Genomic DNA, 22719 nt, shown 5'->3' with positions numbered 1-22719 from the left:
CTTTGCTACTGTTCGGCCACGCCCCCGAGAATTTCGCCCGTCCCTGTGATGGAAAGCAGTTGGGGCCTTCCAAATTCAGCTTTCGATTATACCTGTTTTTGAGACGGACGTCCATCTCCCGATTTGTGTCGGAAGATGGGCGTCCATCTCTTTTGAAAATAAGCTGGATTGTGAACTAATTTATTTTTCATTCAGAAGATTTGAATTTATTTTTAATTGTCTAATAAAGTCACTTTGCATTTTAGACCAACAATAATTTCATAGCGATTCCAGTTGAGTGAAGTTTTCTTTTAGTGGAGCAGTAGCCTAATGGTTAGTGCAGCAGACTCTGATCCTATGGAACTGGGTTCGATTCCCACTGCAGCTTCGTGTGACTCTGGGCAAGTCACTTAACCCTCCATTGTCCCAGGTATAAATAAGTACCTGTATATAATATGTAAACCGCTTTGAATGTAGTTGGAAAAACCACAGAAAGGCGGTATATAAGTCCCATTCCCTTTCCCTTCCCTTCCCTTTTATCCTTCGCATGATCAGTACATCAACATTAGCTCCTGTTCATAAAAGCAGCACTTCTCAACTCCTTCCTGGAGGTATACCTAACCAGTCAGATTTTCAGGATTACCACAGTTAATATGCATGAGAGACATTTGCATATATCGGAAAACCACCATATAGAAATCTCTCTCATGCATATTAATTGTGGTAATCCTGAAAACTTGAATGGCTAGCTATACCTTCAGGAAAGGGTTGAGAAGCCGTGCATTAAAGCGTCTTTATTAAGCTGTCATAATTTATTTTCAAAAAAATTCCTCCTAAAAATTATCTATGGAAAGTAAAGTAAATCTTTCATTCACTTGTCTTGTGCTTGGATGAATCAGAAGAGCTGCTTATGCTGGCCCTGAGTTTCATAAGGACTGCCATTAGGAAACTGAAACATTAAAAAGGAAAAGAGGCTGGAGGAGAAGGTAATTTTTAAAAACAGAATTAAAAGATGACTTGACCTGGGAGTGGAACCCTGCCCAGCTCTCCCTAACAGTATATGCAAAGTATATGGTTACAACATGGCAATTATTGGCAGTTACTTCTACCCGAACCACACTGAAACAGATTACTTTCTAGGAAGGGTATCCAAAATTTTGGCACATTCCATATGTATATATTTGTTATTTTCAATCTGTTAAAATAAGTAGATACTAATTTTGAATTAAAAATTGCAGAAAGATGTGTTTAACTTTGTACCACTTAGAGAGGTTGTACCAACTTCTGTTTACTCAGGGATTCGTTAAAACATACATGTTGATTTAGGGTGCCTAAACCAAAGCTCTCCAAACTCTGGATCGGGACCCCAAATGAGTACACAAAACCTGTATTTGGGGTTGTGATCTGGGTGGGCGCTCTATAGGCGAATCATTATTCTGTACCTCCAGGGAGTCGCACAATTTTATTTCGCCATGATCATAGGGTCACGGTCAATAAAAGATTGATAAGCACTTTGCGTATAACTGTATATTCAGCTGAGTCTGGCCAATCTTATTCCACTTACTGCACTGTCATCTGAAAGTACATCTGTGAAGAGAATATGGACAGGATACATTAACAGCTGCTTTCCTATGGCTTGAGTAGCTGCTTGCACCAAGTATTCTAATGTACCAGGGGACTGGAACAATTAGTCTGTTGAATTCATTAAATTCTCTGAAAATTTATTAGCTGAAACTGAATAGGTGTGCATATTGCCTTGGCTTGAAGTGCAGAAAACTTGACCTATGACAAATACTAAAGTTAAAATGGCACTAAAATAGGTAAACTCATAAAACTGCTTTAACAAGAAACTAAAAGGAAGTCTTATATCTGAGAAAAATATTATGCAAAAACTTTAGATTGATTTTTTCCCAAGCAGTATGAAAAGTGCTGGAGTTCTGCAGCCATTGCAGAGCTTTTGTTTTCTCATTTCAGCGTGGAGATCTAATTAAATGCAGACGCATTAGGGAGTGCAGCATGTCAGAACATCTTGCCCTTCTACCAGTCTGTAAAGCCTGGGCACTTCATTTAAATCAATATATATCATGTTATTTATGATTTTATAGGAAAGAGAACTACTTAAGTTCACAAACTCAAAAATGTGAGCAAGACTTGATTCTTCTAATTCTTCATAATTGGTTGACTTGAGCTATGGAGGAGAAGCATTTACAGACACTATAAAACCCTGAAGAATTTAAACAGTGGCAAAGATTGATTGTCCAGAATGAAACATATACCTATAGGTAACCTGTCTAAAAAGGTATTTGTCTGTTATAAGCACCTATTTGATGTGCTGAATGCTGTATGTGCAAATTCTATGTAAGAAGACCAGCAATTTATGGCTCCCAAGTGTGGTATCAACTGAGACATTTAATTGCATGTTGTCTAATAGTTTGTCTCCATCCAAAGTGCAGGTCAGTACTTTAATATGTAATTTAAAGTAGCAATCCATCCCTGATGCTCACTGCAAACAGCCAGAGCAGAGGCCATAATGGATATGGTCAACTTAACTCTTCCTCTTTCCATGCCATTCAAAGAAATTTGCCAGTAACAAAGTCATTAAAATCTGATAGCAAGATTTACTTCATTCTAGTTTTCACAGGACAGATGAAAACATTTCATAGGTGAGAAATGGGCATCCTAGTTGGCAGTGTCTACAGAGTGGATGGATGTGACACTTGAATACCCTAGCAGGTTTTCAAGTTCGTCCTTCCATGTGTTAAATGTGTGAAAATCCACCAAAGTGGAGCAACACTGAAATCCCACGAAGGATGCAAAGCAGTAAGAACAGTGGGAAGTAGGCTCTCCGGGGACAATCACAAAGACTTCAAATACTTAATGGCACAAATTTTATTGATAGAAGACTTAACACAGCACTGTGTTTCTGCCAAAAGGCCTACCTCGAAGTCTTTCTATATTAACTCAGCAAAAAGAGACCATTCAATGGTAAGTGTGCCAATCTGCATAGAAAACAAGTGGTCTTAAAAAAAATACTGTAGAACGAGCATCAATAAAGAATAATCACTCTCACAAAGTGAGACAGGCCTTTTGGCTGAAACACAATGCTGTGTTGAGTCTGTTATCAATAAAATTTGTTGCACTAAGCAGGGCCGTGCCTAGGGTCTCTGGCGCCCCCCTGCAGACTATCAGTTGGCGGCGGCGGCAGCCCTCCCCCCCACCCCCCCGTGAAAATGATCGCTCACCACTTGCCACACTGACAGAAATTGTCAGCAATATTCTTAGAAACAAATTGCTATACATTGCAAAATAAGATAGCAGATGTTAATTCTCAAAGTGTATTCCAAACACTAAAATGAAAATAAAATGATTTTTTTCTACCTTTGTTGTCTGGTGACTTTCTTTTTCTGATCATGCTGGCCCAGTATCCGATTCTGCTGCTATCCAGGGCTTCCTTTCCATTTATTTCTTTCCTTTCCTCCTTTCTTCTTCATTTCTGGTCCTCAGCTTCTGCCTATTTTCTTCATCCATGTGCAGTTTTTCTCCTCTCTTCCTTTTCCCTCATTTCATCTCCTTCATCTCTCTTCCCTACCCTCTATGTCCAGCAATTTCTCCTCTCTCCCTGAGCCCTGCCCTCCCATCCATGCTGCTCTGTCCCCTGCCCCCTCCATTCATCCCTATCCAGTAATTCCCCTCTCTCCCTGAGCCCTGCCCTGCAATCCATATCCATCCGTACCCATGTGTCCCCTCCATTCATCCCAATCCAGCAATTCCCCTCTCTCCCTGAGCCCTGCCCTGCAATCCATATCCATCCATGCCCATCTGTCCCCTCCATTCATCCCTATCCAGCAATTCCCCTCTCTCCCTGAGCCCTGCCCTTCCAATCCATGCCCATCCATGCTCCTGTGTCCCCTGCCCCCTCCATTCATCCCTTTCCAGCAATTCCCCTCTCTCCCTGAGCCCTGCCCTCCCAATCCATGCCCATCCATGCTCCTCTGTCACCTGCCCCCTCCATTAATCCCTATCCAGCAATTCCCCTCTCTCCCTGAGCCCTGCAATCCATATCCATCCATGCCCATCTGTCCCCTCCATTCATCCCTATCCAGCAATTCCCCTCTCTCCCTGAGCCCTGCCCTCCCAATCCATGCCCATCCATACTCCTCTGTCACCTGCCCCCTCCATTAATCCCTATCCAGCAATTCCCCTCTTCTCCCTGAGCCCTGCAATCCATATCCATCCATGCCCATCTGTCCCCTCCATTCATCCCTATCCAGCAATTCCCCTCTCTCCCTGAGCCCTGCCCTCCCAATCCATGCCCATCCATACTCCTCTGTCCCCTGCCCCCTCCATTCATCCCTTTCCAGCAATTCCCCTCTCTCCCTGAGCCCTGCCCTCCCAATCCATGCCCATCCATGCTCCTCTGTCCCCTGCCCCCTCCATTCATCCTTTTCCAGCAATTCCCCTCGCTCCCTGAGCCCTGCCCCTCCCATCCATGCTCCTCTGTCACCCTCCATTAATCCCTATCCAGCAATTCCCCTCTCTCCCTTCCATGACCCCCCCCCTCGCATCCATGCTCCTCTCTCTCCTCTCGCTCCCATGTCCCATCATGTCCCAGTTGGCCTGGCCTGGCCTGGCCCGCCCTCTTCTCCCCTCCCCCTTTGCATCCATGCTCTCATCTCTCCCCTGCCCTCCCGCTCCCATTGTTCAACTGGGAAATGACGTCAGAAGAAGGCGGAACACAGCGAAGGGAAGGCTAGAGACGTCGGGAGCGCCGCCTCCTTCACTGACGCTGCGCTGCTGGACCGCCACGGAGTTAAATTTAAAAAGAAAAAAAAAAGAAAAGGGATGTTGGGGGGGGGGGGGGGAGAAGAGGGCGGGAAGTTGAACAATGGGAGCGGGAGGGCGAGCGAGGTGAGCATGGTGCGGTGGCACCCCCCAGAGGGAAGCGTCCCCCTGCCATGCTTACCTCGCTTACCATGTTGGCACGGCCCTGGCACTAAGAATTTAAAGTCTTTGTGATTTGTCCCAGGAGAGAGTAGTCCTCTTCCCACTGTTCTTAAATATTAATGGAGCAACTTAAAGAAAGCTGTGCATCTGTAGTTTTTCGGACCCCACCCTCCCCCCCCCCCCCCACACACCCACCCTCCCCCCCAACACACACACCCTCCTCTGGAATGTTCACTTTCCAGTGTTTGCAATGTGTAATCTTGTGCCAACAACAAAATTATTAAAATGCAAATTGGAAAAAATGGCCCTAAAGCTAGTTGGTTTCCTTCTAAAGCAGCTTCTTTGCTGGTGGTATGTGGTCACCACCAAAGCTGCTATATATTTTTTATAGCTTATTCAGACAGTGGCTAAATTTCACCACTATTTGGATAATTTTGCAGCACCATCCTCTTTCCACCTCTTGACTATACATAGGTTAGACAGATTTTCAGCCCAATACTATCCATATAGCAGCTACCAGTGAACTTGTAGCATCTTTTGAATACCACTACGTATTGCTACTAGACATATGCAATACTGTATACAAATAAATGAGACAGTCCCTGCTTGACAGAGCGTACAATTTATTCAAGACAATCAAATAGGACAAATAAGGGATTAGGGAATTGTCATTTATTATGGGAACAATTAGAACAACATGGGTATTGAACAGGTGAATAAGGGATTAAGACTTAAAAGCCGCTTTAAAAAGGTGAGCTTGTAGCCTGGATTTGAATAGGGCCAGAGATGGGAGCATGACATATCGACTGAGGAAGTCTATTCCAGGCATATGGCACAGCAAGATGAGGGGAATGGAGTTTGGAGTAAGTGGTAAGGGAAAGGGACTTAATATACCACCTTTCTGTGGTTTTTTCCAACTACATTCAAAGCGATTTACATAATATATACAGGTAATTTGTACCTGGGACCATGGAGGGTTAAGTGACTTGCCCAGGGTCACATGGAGCTGCAGTGGGAATTGAATCCAGTTCCCCAGGATCAAAGTCCGCTGCACTAACCACTAGGCTACTCTGAAGGAGAAGAGTATAGTTAAGAGTGACTTGACTGATGAACAGAGTTCCCAGGGAGGGATATAGGGAGAGATAAGACTAGAGGAGAGACTCTGAGGAGCTGCAGAAAGAATGCACTTTTAAATAAGTAAGAGAAGTTAAACTGTAAATGGAAATGGATAGGGAGCCAATTAAGTGACTTGAGGATAGAGGAGGTTATGTGAGTGTAGCAAGACTTGCACAAAATAAGTTGTGCAGCAGAATTTTGAACAGATTGAAGGGGAAAGAGATGGTATAATGGGAGACCTATGATAAGTAAGTTGCAGTAACCTAAGCAGAGGTGATGTGAGCATGGACAAGGATTTTGGTAGTACATTCAGAAAGGATAGGCCACATTTTGGTGATGATATAAAGAAAAGTGAATGTTTTAGCAGTCTGTTGGATATATGTAGAAAAGAGTCCAAAAGGACCCCAGGGTTATGAGCTGAGGAGGCAGGGAAAATGAGAGAGAAGAGGAGAGGTAGGTTTAAGGGAAAAGCTCAATCTTGGTTATGTTGAGTTTCAGATGGCAGTGGTACATCGAGGCAGCAATGTCAGACAAGCAGTCTGAGTAATGGGCCTGGATTCCTGGTGATACTTCTGGTGCTGAAAGGTAGATCTGGGAGGAGTCATTGTAATGTAAGAAGAGAAAAGGTACCAAGACATAGCCTGATAATGGGATATCAGTGGGGGAAGATCCACTAGAGCATTCACATACAGTGCAGTGGGAGAAATAAGAAGAAAACCAAGACAAATAGAGTCCTGAAATCTAAGTGAGGATAGTGTATCCAAAGAGTAGGTGATGATCAAGAGTGTCAAAAGCAGCAGATATTTCAAGAAGAATTAGGATTGCGTAAAAACCTTGGATTTTGCCAGGAAGAGGTCTCTAGAGACTTTAACAAAGGCTTTTTCTGTAGAATGTAGAGGACAAATGGCAGATTGTACTGGATCAAGAATAGCTTCAGAATAAAGAAAGTCAGGATAATAGCAGTGAACAATGTTCAAGTAGCTTAGATAAGAAAGAAAGGGAGGAGGAAGATGGGATGATAGTTGGAAGAGCAGGTAGCTTGCTAATATAGATGAAAAAACATTTAAATTACATCTTACAAATGCAACACTATACAGGTCGTAATAAAGATGTCTTCATTCATCACACTGTATCCTATTTTGTTTTCTAGGTAATGGAAATAAAATGCTGCTTCTCTCTATAGCAGTGTTTCCCAGGTCCTGTCCTGGAGTACCCCTTGCCAGTTAGGCTGTCAGGATATCAACGATGAATATGCATGAACTTGATTTGCATGCACTGCCTCCATTTTAAGCAAGTCTCTTTCATGCATATTCATCATGGATATCCTGAAAACCAGACTGGTTAAGGGGGTACTCCAGGACCGGAGTTGGGAAACACTGCTCTGGTGAAACTATGGTGTCTAATTACTAAACTGCATTAAAGTTTTGTCCTTAATTTGTTTTAAGTGTGAAAGTTAACTTGCAGTAACTCCAAAACTTTGTGGTAACTATTTTGGGCATTATCAGCATATTGGGGAAGGCAGCTATGCTGATAGCAAAGGGCAATGATCACTATCCTGCATTAACAGCACATCAGCCAGTGGCATCCTTTTTACCGGGTTGTCTCAGGAAGCTTTTATTATACAACCTCTAATACAGGCCATTTGCCGAAACAAGAACTATGTCAGGTTTTCTAATAAATCTTTGCTTCCTCTGGCTGTGAGTCTCCAGCATTTCCTTTGTTCTCATCTAGGCCCATATCACTTATTTCTCCTGCTGAGCATCAGGATAATAACCAGTTTCTAAGGTTGCAAAGATAACCGGTTATGTCCTGGCTTTGAAACTGTTGATATTATATATGCTTATTTTCTAAGATGTGTATACTGCACACGTCTGATGCATAAATCCTATTTCTCCTGTATTTTAGAACAGGCTCGGTATTCAGTAGATTAGTAAATGCATGGGATAAACATAAAGTAATGTGGAGGGGCATAATCGAACTGGGGCACCCATCTGTAAGGGCGGCCATCTCTAATGACGGCCCCGTAAAGCGGCGTACCTGACCGTATTATTGAAACAAGATGGGCGGCCATCTTTCGTTTCGATAATACGGTCGGGGCTGGCCAAATCTCAACATTTGGGCCGCCCTTAGAGATGGCCGCCATTGGTTTTCGCCGATAATGGAAACTAATGGCGGCCATCTCAAAACCGGCCAAATCCAAGCCATTTGGTTGTGGGAGGAGCCAGCATTTGTAGTGCACTGGTTCCCCTCACATGCCAGGACACCAACCAGGCACCCTAGGGAGCACTGCGGTGGACTTCACAAATTGATCCCAGGTGCATAGCTCCCTTATCTTGTGTGCTGAGCCCCCCAAAAACCATGACCCACGACTGTACAACACTACCATAGCCCTTAAAGGGTAATGGGGGCACTTAGATGTGGGTACAGTGGGTCTCGGGTGGGTTTTAGAGGGCTCCCATTTACCACCACAAGTGTAACAGGTGGGGGGGCCTGGGTCCGCCTGCCTGAAGTGCACTGCAGTACCCACTAAAAACTGCTCCAGGGACCTGCATAGTGCTGTGATGGAGCTGGGTATGACATTTGAGGCTGGCAAAAAAATGTTTTTTAATTTTTTATTTTTGGGGGTGGGAGGGTGTTGGTGACCACTGGGGGCGTAAGGGGAGGTGATCCCCGATTCCCTCTGATGGTTGTCTGGTCAGTTTGGGCACCTTTTCAAGGCTTGGTCGTGAACAAAAAGGAACCAAGTAAAGTCGGCCAAATGCTCGTCAGGGCCGGCCTTCTTTTTTCTATTATCAGCCGAGGATGGCCATCTCTTAACCACGCTGCCGTCCCACCTTTGGTACACTGCCGAGACGCCCCCTTGAACTTTGGCCGGCCCTGCGACGGAAAGCAGTTGAAGCCGGCCAAAATTAGCTTTCGATTATACTGATTAGGCCGGCCTTAGGAGAAGGCCGGCCATCTCCTGATTTGTGTCAGAAGATGGCCGCCCTTCTCCTTCGAAAATAAGCAGGATAGTAACATAGTAGATGACAGCAGAGAAAGACCTGCACCGTCCATCCAGTCTGCCCAACAAGATAAACTCATATGTGCTACCTTTTGTGTATACCTGACCTTGATTTGTATCTGTCATCCTCATGGCACAGACCGTAGAAGTCTGCCCAGCACTAGCCCCGCCTCCCAACTACCAGCCCCCCCCCCCCCCCCCCCCCCACCGGCTCTGCCACCCAATCTCCGCTAAGCTTCTGAGGATCCCTTCCTTCTGAACAGGATTCCTTTATGTTTATCCCACGCATTTTTTAATTCCGTTACCGTTTTCATCTCCACCACCTCCCGCGGGAGGGCATTCCAAGCATCCACCACTCACTCCATGAAAAAGTACTTCCTGACATTTTTTTGAGTCTGCCCCCCTTCAATCTCATTTCATGTCCTCTAGTTCTACCGCCTTCCCATCTCCGGAAAAGGTTCGTTTGCGGATTAATACCTTTCAAATATTTGAACGTCTGTATCATATCACCCCTGTTTCCCCTTTCCTCCAAAGGATTCCTATATGACAAGAGAATGGAATTAAAACAAAACTTAGAGGTGCTTAGACAGTAACTGGGAAATAAGGCCAGTGCTGGGCAGACTTCTATGGTCTGTTCCTTGAAAATGGCAAGGACAGATCAAAATCAAGGGTATGTTATATTGTATTATATATTATGAATGTATCTTATAGGGCAGACTGGATTGACCATGCAGGTCTTTATCTGCCACCATCTGCTACATTACTATGGTTCTACAATACTGACCAAACTTGAGATGCACTGACCTACATGGCTTAATTCTTGCTTGTATGACCTGTCTAGAATGGGGCTACGTGCATGGCATGGTAACTTAATGTGGGGTTGCATTAATTGTTAATGTGCATTAAAACCAATATTATCAAACAAATTAACCTCTTTTTTAGAAACTGCAAAGTACTTTAACAGTACTAAAATCTTGTGAAGTGCCAAGACATCTGATAGTGAGAAAGGGAAAAAGCCTCTGCGCCCACACCTCCACCCAATATATAACTTAATAGGGTAAGAAGGAAAATCTGTGGGTCACTTTTCTTCATCGGCATAAAAAACCCTTATCTCAATTCTCAATAGACTTTAGGCTAAAACTTCACAAGATAAACATTAGTGGATCCAAAAAATGTAAGTTAGAAGTAAACAAACTTAGACCTAACTTAAACTTCCAAAGAACAGTTTTGTGCCATCTGGCAATTTAATGACCTCAACTCTTCATCCCAATTTCCAGATCATTTATAAGTATGTTAAATAGCACCAGTCCAAATACAGATCCCTGTGGCACTCCACTATTTACCTTCCTCCATTGATAAAAATGGCCATTTAACCGTACTCTCTGTGAGACAGGTTTGCCAAGCATATAATTTGCTCTAGATTATTGCTCTTCACTGCCAGTCCTGGAGGGTTGTCAACAGGTCAGGTTTTCAGGATATCCCTAATAAATATACATGGGAGAGATTTGTATGTCTACTGTCTTCATGTATGCACATCTTTCTTCCGAATGGTGGTCCTCCAAGACTGGGAATGAAGACAACTTAGATTGTTGAGTGTTTGGTTAAAATAAGATGATGCTCTCAACTACTGTTTTGGGTCAAAGATATTCTCAAACTTTGTACCTACTGTATATCAACAATTTCTGTATGTGGAAAAGTAATGTTTCCTTTTGCTTTTTCTTTTCAGGACTTCTTGACAGATTTGATGATGTCTGAGGTAGATCGTTGTGGTGAAAATGAACATCTTATTTTTCGAGAGAACACGTTAGCTACAAAAGCAATTGAAGAGTACCTGAAATTGGTGGGACAGAAGTATTTGCAGGATGCCTTAGGTAGGTAGTGAACATATCAAATGTCTGTATTAGTTGCAAAATTTGTAAAGAATATTTTTTCCAAATATATAAAATGAGAGATGCCTTCCCTTTCTTGTGATTAGAACATTCAAACTGCAATGTAGGGATCAAATCCAGGAAACATTATTAACACAACTGATGATCTTCTCAATTTGATCCCTAACAGCAGTTAATTCTAATCACCAAGCCAGTTGGCAAATGGCCAGAACTGAACACATACAGTAGGAATGTAGGTAATTGGCCATAAAACCCACAGTTCTATGCTGCCAATATCTTTGTTGTCTGCATCATATTGCAAAGGTGGAGGGGTTTGTAGATTAGTTTATTTAGCTCATTGATTGACCACCTTTTATGTAATATATGAAACAGTTTACAGCAAATGAAGAGCTGAGAAAAGTGGCAGAAAGGAAATTGAAAGATACAAAAGTTATACTTTCTTGGAAGAACTAAACAAAAGGCTAGTTAGTAAAAAAGTTATTGATGAGTTAGGTTTCTCTCATATGACCATACTACTGTAGGTGGCTGTCTGCTTGAAGACTGATTTAAATGAGGAGTAGGTATGTTTGTTTATTTAGGATATATACTATATCAGCTTAGCTGACGCGCAGAACAAAGCAGTGTACAGACTACAGGGTGAAAAAGAAAGGAACTACAATTCTTAGGAATAGGAAAGAAAACACACAGAGAAGCAACAATCTCTTTATGTAAAGGAGGGAGGGGAGAGAAAGCGATCATGGACAAATCAGGATCCCTTAAGTACATAGGTCTGCTGGAAAAGCCATGTTTTAACAGCTGCTTTAAAGTGTTTGAACGAAAGTTCACTATGAATACTTAACAGAAGATTATGTCAGGTGAAAGTGGCTGTAAAACAAAGGCAGTACTATGTCTAGTAGATTGAAGCTGAGCAGCCCACAGTTCTGGCAAGAAGAACTGGTGATCGCTCAAGAAACGGAGAATACAAGTGGATATATAAGGAACAGTGAGATCTGCTAAATATGATGGGATGCCCATCTGGAATGCCCTAAAGGCAAGCACTAAGGAATCGATATTCAGAATGATTTAAACAGCCAGGGGAAGCTCCCGACCATTTAAATTGCTTGTCTGGTGTCAAACCTTGACCCCTAATAACCTCTCTCCCAGCCACCTCAAAAAGGGAGCAGGGGGAATGTGGTATGCCGTGCACTGGCTCCCCCGCTCGATAAGGCTAACTTCTGCCTCTTCGCAGGCAGTGCAAAAGCCAACAAACTGCTTCCCAATCTCGTTGGAACTATTCTATCTTCTGGACTCAAAGACACACACTCCGCACTAAGGCCCAATTCATTGAATGTCAGGTCCCCCAGAGGCACTGTAGCGGATCCATGGGTTGTGATGCCAGCAACCTATAAGAAGTTCTGAATCAGCTCAAGAACAGAACTTTGCATCCGCAGGTAGGTAAATATCTGTCCTCTCTTCTTCCCCATTGTAGCCAGCACAAACGGGGAGAAAATGGCTTAAAACAGACACCAACACAGGCGCTGACTCACAACGTTTCTGCTTCAAACACCAACTTGACTCCCGCAAGTTTGGGACACTCTTTGGTTTCTCTTCAGAGGCCTGTCTGATATGGGTGAACCTACAGCATAGCCCTCTGAAGCACTGAAACACACAAGCCCCTCCACCACTACAAGGTGGTGTCCCTTTGGAGGGGTCACTGGAACACACTAGCCCCTCCACTCCATAGTGCCACCCTCGGTGGATTACAGTAACCAGCAGTAGTCAACTGTGATGCCATATGGGATGCCATCAAGATGCTGGATCTGTCCCGATAGCAAATTGTGAAGATATCTTCAGAGAAGTCTGAAGTTATCCAGGCAAAAGTGGAAATACAAGGTGTTTAGATCTACTCTGTTAGTAACCTTTTGCCCTGGAACTGGACAGAAATTTGGTGTTATATAATTACCTCAGATATATGTATGAACAATTTCTGGGAGGGTGATTTGACTGTGATGGAAATTCCCTTTGGTTAGCATGTAATTCGGCTGTCACTATATAGGATTCATCTGCCTTGTTGTTAGGGTTTTATTTCTTTTTCTATATTTGTATTACCTGCTTGACTTCATTAATATTGTGGACTAATGGATGATGCTTATTTCCTCTATTAAGTGGGTTTTCCATAACTCTGGGTGTTTTTTCCTGATTTCTTTTTCAAGTGTATTCTTGAATGTTATATTGAAATTCTAAAATAAAAATTAAAAAACAATTACTTGTCTGGGGCTAACTGGGTATATTCAGCAGCAGTTAACCAGATAGTGCCACTAAATATACCCAGTTAGTGCCTAAGCTGAAACCAGCTGTTTTGTGGGCAGTCCAGTGGTGGAGTCAGCACTTACCTGGTTAAGTGCCGATATTCAGCACTTAACTAGGTAAGTTAACCAGATAAATAGGACAGCATAAATCACAGTCCTAACATATCTGGTCAAGTTCTGAATATCACACTTCTGGATAAGTGTTATCCAGCTTTATATTATCGGATATTCATTACTGGTGCCCAGACATGACCTGCCATTAAATATCTGAGGTTACTGCCGGTAGTTGTCCAAAAAAACACTGACCACCACCAGTTGAATATTGACCCGTAAGATTCTGAACTTAGTTCGGTATTTGAGTGGGAGCCAATGATGTGTTTTAAGCAAAAGCAAGAGTCAATCAGACTTGTGAGCATGACAAAGCAAATGAATGGCAGTATTCTGGAGGGTTTGTAGTTTCTTTAGGTTAGCTTGGGAGGATCCAGTTTAAACAATACTGAAGTAATCAAGTGTGGAGATGAGGAGAGAGAGTAGAAGAGCATGAAATGAATCGTGATTGAAGAATTCTCTAACAGACCAAAGTTGACACAATATAAAATAGCCCCTCTTAAGAACAGCTAACACTTGAGGAGCAAAGGACAGCTGAAAATCCAAAGTAATGCCTAAGTAGCAGTAAGATCTGATGTCAAGTAAAGGGGGAATCAAATTCTAGAAGAAAGGGACAACACAGACAAAAGCTATATGGTGAGCAGATTCGAGCTAAATTCTCGATAGTGGACAGATTACCAAAAGAAATAGTTAGGATTACCTAACTCCCCTGCCCAACAGTATTTAACCCCCTCTTTAAGTTATGAGAGAGAGAATAATGGGCGAGGAGATAAGCCAGATATTAAGGGAGATACAGTAAGAAGGGCTCTAAAAGCCAGCATTTAGTATTTTGAATTTAAATTCTATGAGCAACTGGAAACAGTAGTGCTTTGCTAACAGCAAGGTTACATATTTGGACTGTGAAGATATCTGCTATCATATCAGGAATAATCCTGCATGTTTCTTTTCTATGGCAGTTTTCTTCAATGAAGGGGAAAGGGAAATGAGACTTGATATACCGCCTTTCTGTGGTATTTTGCAACTACATTCAAAGCGGTTTACATATATACAGGTACTTATTTTGTACCTGGGGCAATGGAGGGTTAAGTGATGCCCACGGTCACGAGGAGCTGCAGTGGGAATCGAACCCAGTTCCCCAGGATCAAAGTCTGCTACACTAACCACTAGGCTAGTCCTCCACCTTTTATATGAAAAATAAGTGAGTAACAATATTAACAATTACTTTAGATTTCATTAGTGATGTATAGGCAGGCGGGATCTCTGAGCTCTTGTTGAGGAGCAGGTAGGGTGGTAGATTAAATACAGAAACGTGTATGCTCATTTCCCTGAGATGGTACCGAAACAGTAAGGAAGACAACAAACCCAAGCTTGGGTAGGGTATAATTATGCTACAAGTAGTCATATGGCCAGCAGAAGCTGGCACATATCTTTAGTAGCAGCTATAGAAAAGGAAGGGGGTGTGGAATAAACCAGTACAACAAACCAAATCAAAAAATGTAATCCACAGGTATAGTTATGAAATCACACAAAATAAAAAATAAAAAAACTTTTTTTGGAAGGAAAAGCCTCAAAGTCACTCAAACCTAGTTAGGTAATACAGAGCAATATTGATTTAAAATGTTCTCGACGTCATCATTGGCAAAAACCTCCCAGCACTATTGAATTAAGTGCACTACAAACCCCCAAAATTCAAGTGCTCAAAAGAATAAGGTATCAAAGGTCAACTTATCTAGAAAGTATCCGACTTAAACAGCCTGAAAACAACTTCAAATGGGTCAATCGTGATGATAACTTGCCCCCGGGCCAACGATGGCCAGTGTTTCGTGGAAACTGCGTCAGGGTCCAGTTGGCAAGTATGTTTGACATCAAGATATCCACAAGGTCGTGCATTTGAAGTCATTGTCAGGCTGTTTAAGCCGGCTACTTTCTAGATAAGTTGATCTTTGATATCTTATTCTTTTGAGCACTTGAAGTTTTGGGTTTTATAGTGCACTTAATTCAACAGTGCTGGGAGGTTTTTGCCGATGATGAAGTTGAGAGATTTTTAGATCAATATCATCACTCTGTATTACCTAACTAGGTTTGAGTGACTTTGAGGCTTTTCCTTCCAAAAATCTTTTTTATTTTTTAATTTGTGTGATTTCATAGCTATACCTGTGCACATTTCTTTAGTAGTACAGGCCATAATAGCTATTTCCACTGTATGAGCCAGTTATCACTATCTGCCATCATTTACTTATACAGTTGTTTAAGGTTTTAGCTTTCATAATATGATTAGTATTACTACTTAAATACAGTTAGACATAGAAGAGTAGCAAGACTTGCTCAGATCCACCTATAAAGAGCCACTGGCAGGAGGGACATTTTAACACTTGTTCTGACCTTTGGTTTAGATCATCTGTCTCTCAGCTGTGAGCTAAAGTAAATGGGGAAGCCCCGAGAGTAAGGAAGAATATATGGCTCTCACTTTTAGAGGTACTAAAATCTACCAAGTATAACCAATTACATTAAACAAGATTAAGATTCCCACTGTTCCTTGGAGCTTTCCTGTAGAAATAAAAAGCAGCTTTTTCTGCACCTGCAGTAGATCCTTTGAAATTATGCAACCCTTCCTCTCAAAACTCCATACTTATGATATCAAATATTAGGTTTTTCCCCACTCTACAGTTATCTATTGCAATAGCTAACCATCATCATCCTTCTCCTCCTGTCTCTCTCTCCCCTTCTCTTTTCCCAGCAGGTACAGATCTTTAACTCAAAGACTCCCTTTCCTTTTATGGTTGCTCCAATACAGCATCCCACTCTCTTTCCTTTGCATCCCTGCCCATCTCCCTTTCACCCCATCCAGCATCCACATGTCTTTCCATGCACTTTCCAGTGGCATCCCTTCTAATTCTCCTGCCCAGCAGTATTCATCCCCTCTTTCAGTCTTTCACCCATCAGCATCCTCCTCTTTCTCTTCCCAGCAGCATCCATTCCCTTTTTGTCTCCCCAGTCTCTGCTCAGCATCTCCATTTCCTTTTTCCTATTGCAGAATCAGCATCTACCCAAGAGCCAGATTTAGTGTTTTGATTCCCAAAGGCACTAGGGAGGGCAGGAAAAGGGTGGCAAGACAGGTCCCATGCTGCTGTCCACCCCAACACTTCTGCCCACATCTCCCCTTTTTCTCACCTCTATCTGCTGTGCCTTAACCACCTGCATAGAACTCAGAGCAGGGCTTCAGAGCTGGCACATGGTCATAGGCTCTATGTAGCCCCAATCTTTTGCATGGGCTTCCATGGTAACAGGAAGCCTTTCCAGGATAGGGGCGAGCATCCCAAGACCTTTCACTGCACACCAACTCTTAGGCCCTACATTGAGTTGTCTGCACATACGTCTACAGTGTTTCTACCTGTCACCAGTGGATAAAGTTGCTAACTGAATCCAAGTTCTCCTGACAGGGTTGATCCAGTACTAGATTTAGTCCTTTGCATGCATGGACTTGTAGCTCTGATTTCTCCACTGCACTCTCTAAGAAAAGCAAGATTACAAGTCGCTGCATGCAATGGGGTAAACCCAGTACTCGATCAACCCTGTGAGGTGAATCTGGATCCAGTTGGCAACTTTATCCACTGGTGACAGGTAGAAACACTGTAGACATATGTGCAGACAACTCAATGTAGGGCCTAAGAGTTGGTGTGCAGTGAAAGGTCTTGGGATGCTCGCCCCTATCCTGGAAAGGCTTCCTGTTACCATGGAAGCCCATGCAAAAGATTGGGGCTACATAGAGCCTATGACCATGTGCCAGCTCTGAAGCCCTGCTCTGAGTTCTATGCAGGCCACCCTACCAGTGGCCTAAGAAACCCAACAGAGGCAGACCCAAATGGCAGCACGACAGTAGTGGCAGGCAGTGCACTGATGCCTGTGTTGCCTATACTTAAATCTAGGCCTCTCTACCGCCTTCTCCCTACTACTTACAAGAGGTGATTTTAGGCTATGGCCCTCCTCCCTTCTTCAGCAGAAACTATGTCCAATCTGGCTCCTGAATTCTGCAGCTGCATGATGCTGTTCTGCCCATTTTAGTGCTATACTTAGGACATGCACCCCATTCACTGTTCCGTCCTGGTGCTACTCACATGAACTCAATCTGCAGAGCAATACCCAACAGCTTCTTGTATTAAATTTTATCCCCCATTCTCCTTTTTTTGTTTGGCACTTTGAAAGCACACCGATATCTTCTGAATCTCTCTCAGCTATTCACACATGATTAGCTATCTGTAATTATCAGTGAATTATCTGGCCCACTGGGCCTGACTTTGAAATCTTCATTTCTTTATGGAATCCTTTGTGTTTAAGAGCAAGGATTTTATACGATTTGTTACAAAAGTGAATCTCCTCAGGGTGGAGGGGGGGGGGGGGGGAATCCCTTTCATTCTCCAAGGACAAGCAGGCTGCTTGTTCTCACATGTGGGTCGACATCTGCGTCAGCCCAGGAATCAGCATTTTGCAGGCAAAATATAAACAAAGTTTTGCCAGAGTCTTCTGGTGCGCATGCAGCACGCACCGCGCATGCGCAGACTTCTTCCCGCCCGACACGTGAGCGTGTCTCCTCTGTTCTTTTTTTTATCCGTGATGAGGTAACAGGAATTTTCGTGTTCTCCTCGTTTTGGCCCAGGAACAGTCTTGATGACTTTTTTTGCTTTATCATTCCTATTTTAGCGTCATTTCTAAAAAAAAAACAAAAAAAAACGAAACTATCCCTATAGTTCTCTTTTAGTTTTTTTCCCCTTTTCTAAGTTTTCTTTCTTTTTAACGCGGCCGGTTTTAGGCTGCGCGGTCAGGGTTTTTCCCCTTTTTGTTTTGTGCCCTTTTTTCTTTAACAGACACAATCGCGTCTTTTGATTTCGCCGAAGCCGTTTTTCCTTCCATATCATCGAAGACACCCAGCAGCTTCAAACGTTGTACTCGGTGCAACCAGACCATCTCAGGGACCGATACCCATGCCTGGTGTATCCAGTGCCTTGGGCCCGACTATAGCCCAGCCGCTTGCAGTCTGTATCTTCGTAAGAAGCCCAACGAAAGAAGCTTTTTGGGGCTCGGTCTGGTCCTTCGACGTCGACACCAAGGTCATTGACATTGAAAGGAGCATTGACGTCAGGAAGAGAGGTAATGGCTGCTGAGAGACCAACTCGCGCTGGGAGCAGTGAGGCGTCGAGCGGGTCTCCACCTGTCTGGAGGCTTCCTGTTATGCAGGCCCCCCCCCCCCCCGGGACCGACCTTCGTCGGACCCAGCCCCGAGGAGACGTGAGGATTCCACATCCTACTAGTCGGTACCGAGGAGTCTCGATGACAGGCGTCGAGCGAAGGCAAAGAAGCACCGTCATCGTTCTCCTTCGACACACGGTACCGGGAACTCCGGGGCGTCGAGAGAGTCGGCACCTAAGAAGTGTCGGCGCCGAGAGGATCGCTCCCTCTCGATACAGGAGGTGCCAATGCATTGGTCTCCTAGCAGCCCGATGCCTGCTCCCGAGCCTCCACGGATTCTGACACCACCTGTTCCATCGACCCTGCAGCCTTCTCCGATGGCGGCTATCGAGTGCATCCCGGCTTTGTTCCCAGAACTTCTGGAAGGATTGCTGCGCCAGTCAGCTTTGGTGTCGGGAGTGCTTGCGCCTTCTGTACCGTCTGCTACAGTGGTGTCTGGCCCTTCATCTGCAGTGAGGTCCCCGACTGCGGTGCTGCCTGTGGCATCGGCGTCGGCTGCCACCCAGGTCGACTCCCCTTCGACGTCGGTGGAGGGAGCTTCGCCGCAGTCAGACCGGGCATCGGCCTCTCGACATCGCCATAGAGGACATCGTTCCTCGGCGTCGAGGCAGGTTCAGTGTCGAAGCACCTTAACACAGGCTTTATCTGATACTGAGCAAGAGCACTCGTGGGAGTCAGAGGAAGATCCCAGGTACTTTTATTCTGATGAGTCCTTTGGGATTACCTCTGATCTTTCCCCTCCACCAGAAAGGAGACTATCTCCACCGGAGAGTCTGTCCTTTTCCTCTTTTGTCCGGGAAATGGCTACGGCTATTTCCTTCCCTGTGGAGGTTGAGGATGAGCCCAGGGCTGAGATGCTTGAGGTCCTGGATTAATCTTCTCCAACTAAAGAGGCTGTGACAGTTCCTCTGCATAAGATACTGAAGGAAGTCCTTATGCAAAACTGGTCGGCCCCTCTGTCTGGCCCTGTGATCCCGAAGAAAGCTGAATCCCAGTATCGGATCCACAGTGAACCTGGATTGATGAGGCCCCAGTTACCCCACAATTCCATGGTGGTGGACTCCGCCCTCAAGAGAGCCAGCAGTACTAGAGACTTTGCTTCGGCGCCCCCAGGCAGAGAAGCTAGAACTCTTGATTCTTTTGGGAGGAAGACGTATCAGGCTGCTATGCTCGCTGCCATAATTCAGTCTCACCAGCTTTTCACGAACGTACACTTGCGGGACTCGATACGGCAACTGTCGAGCTTGGTTGATGCACTCCCTACGGAGCTGGCCGAGCCTTTTTGCCAGGTGGTCAAGCAGCAGAAGCTGTGTCGAAAGTTCCTGGCCAGGGGTACGTTTGACACTTTTGATGTAATATCCAGGATTGCTGCTTAGGGTATAGTGATGCGCAGACTCTCATGGCTGCGTGTCTCTGACCTGGATCATTTGGTCCAGCAACGAATGGCAGATGTTCCTTGCCGGGGTGACAACCTTTTTGGTAAAAAAGTAGAGGTATTTTGGGGGGAAGAGGAGTGCTTCCTATTCCTATCCTAGGCGTAGGTACACTTCTGCTTCTCGGCAGCCTGCCCAGGCTCAGCCCCAGCGTGCTCGTTCTCATCAACAGCGTGCGTCTAAGGCCCATACTGCTCCCCAGAAAAAGCAAGGGATGAGCTTTTGACTGGCTCCAGTTAAGCATAGCCTCAATAAAGTGTCCGTACCAGACGACATAACGATTGGAGGGAGGTTGATATTTTTTCACCAAAGGTGGCCTCTTATAACCTCCGACCGGTGGGTTCTTCAAATAGTCTGGTTAGGATACACCCTCAATCTGAAAGCCAAACCTCCAAATTGCCCACCGGGAGCTCATTCTTACAGCTCCCAGCACAAGCAGGTATTTGCAGAGGAACTCTCCACCCTTTTAAAGGCCAGTGCGGTCGAACCCGTTCCACCAGGGGAAGAAGGGCTGAGATTCTATTCCAGGTACTTCCTTGTGCAAAAGAAAACAGGGGGGATGCGTCCCATCCTAGACCTAAGGGCCCTGAACAAATTTCTAGTCCGAGAAAAGTTCAGGATGGTTTCCCTGGGCACCCTTCTTCCCATGATTCAAGAAAACGATTGGCTATGCTCTCTGGACTTAAAGGATGCTTATACACACATCTCAATACTCCCAGCTCACAGGAAGTATCTTCAATTTCAGCTGGGAACTCAGCACTTTCAGTACCATGTACTGCCCTTTGGTCTGGCGTCTGTGCCCAGAGTGTTCACAAAGTACCTAGCGGTAGTCGCAGCATCGCTACTCAGACTGGGAGTGCATGTATTCCCTTAACTCGACGATTGGCTGGTGAAGAGCACCTCGGAAGCAGGCGCTCTACAGTCCATGCGAATGACTATTCAGGTGTTAGAACTACTGGGGTTCGTAATCAATTACTCCAAGTCCCATCTCACCCCAGTTCAAAAGTTGGAATTCATTGGGGCTCTGTTGAACACAAAGACAGCTTGAGCTTATCTTCCCGAGACAAGGGCAGACAACCTCCTGTCCCTGGTGTCCATAGTTCGAGCGTCTCAACAGATTACGGCTTGGCAGATGTTGAGACTTCTGGGGCACATGGCCTCCACAGTTCATGTGGCTCCTATGGCACGCCTACACATGACCCTAGCTTCCCAGTGGTATCAAGCTGCAGGGAGTCTAGAGGATGTAATCCAACTGTCCACTGACTTCCGGAATTCTCTGCAGTGGTGGACAATTCGATCCAATTTGACCTTGGGACGTCCATTCCAAATTCCTCAGCCACAAAAAGTGCTGACAACAGATGCATCTCTCCTGGGGTGGGGAGCTCATATAGATGGGCTTCACACTCAAGGAGCCTGGTCCTTTCAGGAAAAAGGTCTTCAGTCTCCTGGAATTGCGAGCGATCTGGAACCCTCTAAAGGCTTTCAGAGACCGGCTGTCCAACCAAATCATATTGATTCAGACAGACAATCAGGTTGTCATGTATTACACCAACAAGCAGGGGGGGCACCGGATCTCGCACTCTGTGTCAGAAAGCCCCGTCCAGATGTGGCACGCCATCACAGCATGTTTCTCCAAGCCACTTATCTGGCAGGAGTAAACAACAGTCTGGCTGACAGGCTGAGCAGGATAATGCAACCTCACGAGTGGTCACTAAATGTTGCCCGTAAGATCTTCCGAGCGTGGGGCACCCCTTCGGTGGATCTTTTTCCCACTCAGGTCAATCACAAGGTCCCTCAGTTCTGTTCCAGGCTTCAGGCCCACGACAGGCTAGCGTCAGATGCCTTTCTCCTGCATTGGGGAACAGGCATCCTGTATGCGTATCCTCCCATACCTCTAGTAGGGAAGACTTTGCTGAAACTCAAGCAAGACTGCGGAACCATGATTCTGATTGCTCCCTTCTGGCCGCGTCAGATTTGGTTCCCTCTTCTTCTGGAGTTGTCCTCCGAGGAACCGTGGAGATTGGAGTGTTTTCCAACCTACCTATTATGCAACGTGTTTGAGGGACACTCTAATAAAAATACAAAAAAGTGGAGAAAAAAGACCTCAGGTCATTCGGCTGTTCCTCGTTCTTAAAGGACAAGCCTTTTGTATAATGAGAAGGCCTTATCAATCATGGGTCTTAAAAAAACTCCACTCACTACTAAATTTCTCATAAATTTCAAGTCCCAACAAGCAGATGCATAAGAGACACTATTTTCATATACATTAAAGCTTGGCAAGAGTACTTATCTCAATATGTAAATGCTTAGAAAGTCCAGCCTTGTTCAATATGCTCTTGACATTCGAAAAGTCCCGACAGGGAAGCCCTGTTTCGCTAAATAATATAGCTGCTTCAGGGGAATCTTTCACAATGATCGCAATCCCAAGCCTGTAAAATATCTCCGTCTCCTATCTCACTGGAACAGAAAATGGCGGACAGCTTCTCTATACCCGTTGAAAGTTTATATACTCAGCGTCTGACGTCATCTCACTTTCATCCAATCAAACGGAATACTGTTCAAAGAAATGCTTTCCACTCGATTGCAACATTTAAACCTTTGGAAATGACAGTCTGTAGATCAAATATCCAACGTTGTTCTCTTTGTCTTAAAATTCGTCTGATGTCTCCCTTCCTTTCTGTTATTCTTATTTGTTCTAGTACGATACATTTTAA

At 44.5% G+C, this 22719-nt stretch overlaps 1 protein-coding gene across 1 annotated transcript in view; it reads left to right on the top strand.

The window, feature by feature from the left end:
* Nucleotides 1-22719, top strand: part of DAB2IP (DAB2 interacting protein) — a 527970-nt gene that overhangs the window by 423050 nt on the left and 82201 nt on the right. Inside the window, 1 exon segment of the mRNA XM_030207557.1 lies at nucleotides 10770-10914. Coding sequence (XP_030063417.1) covers nucleotides 10770-10914 — 145 coding nt within the window.

The sequence above is a fragment of the Microcaecilia unicolor genome, chromosome 6, assembly GCF_901765095.1.
Source record: "Microcaecilia unicolor chromosome 6, aMicUni1.1, whole genome shotgun sequence".
NCBI classification, from domain to species: domain Eukaryota; kingdom Metazoa; phylum Chordata; class Amphibia; order Gymnophiona; family Siphonopidae; genus Microcaecilia; species Microcaecilia unicolor.
This window is presented reverse-complemented; position numbering and strand designations above follow the sequence as displayed.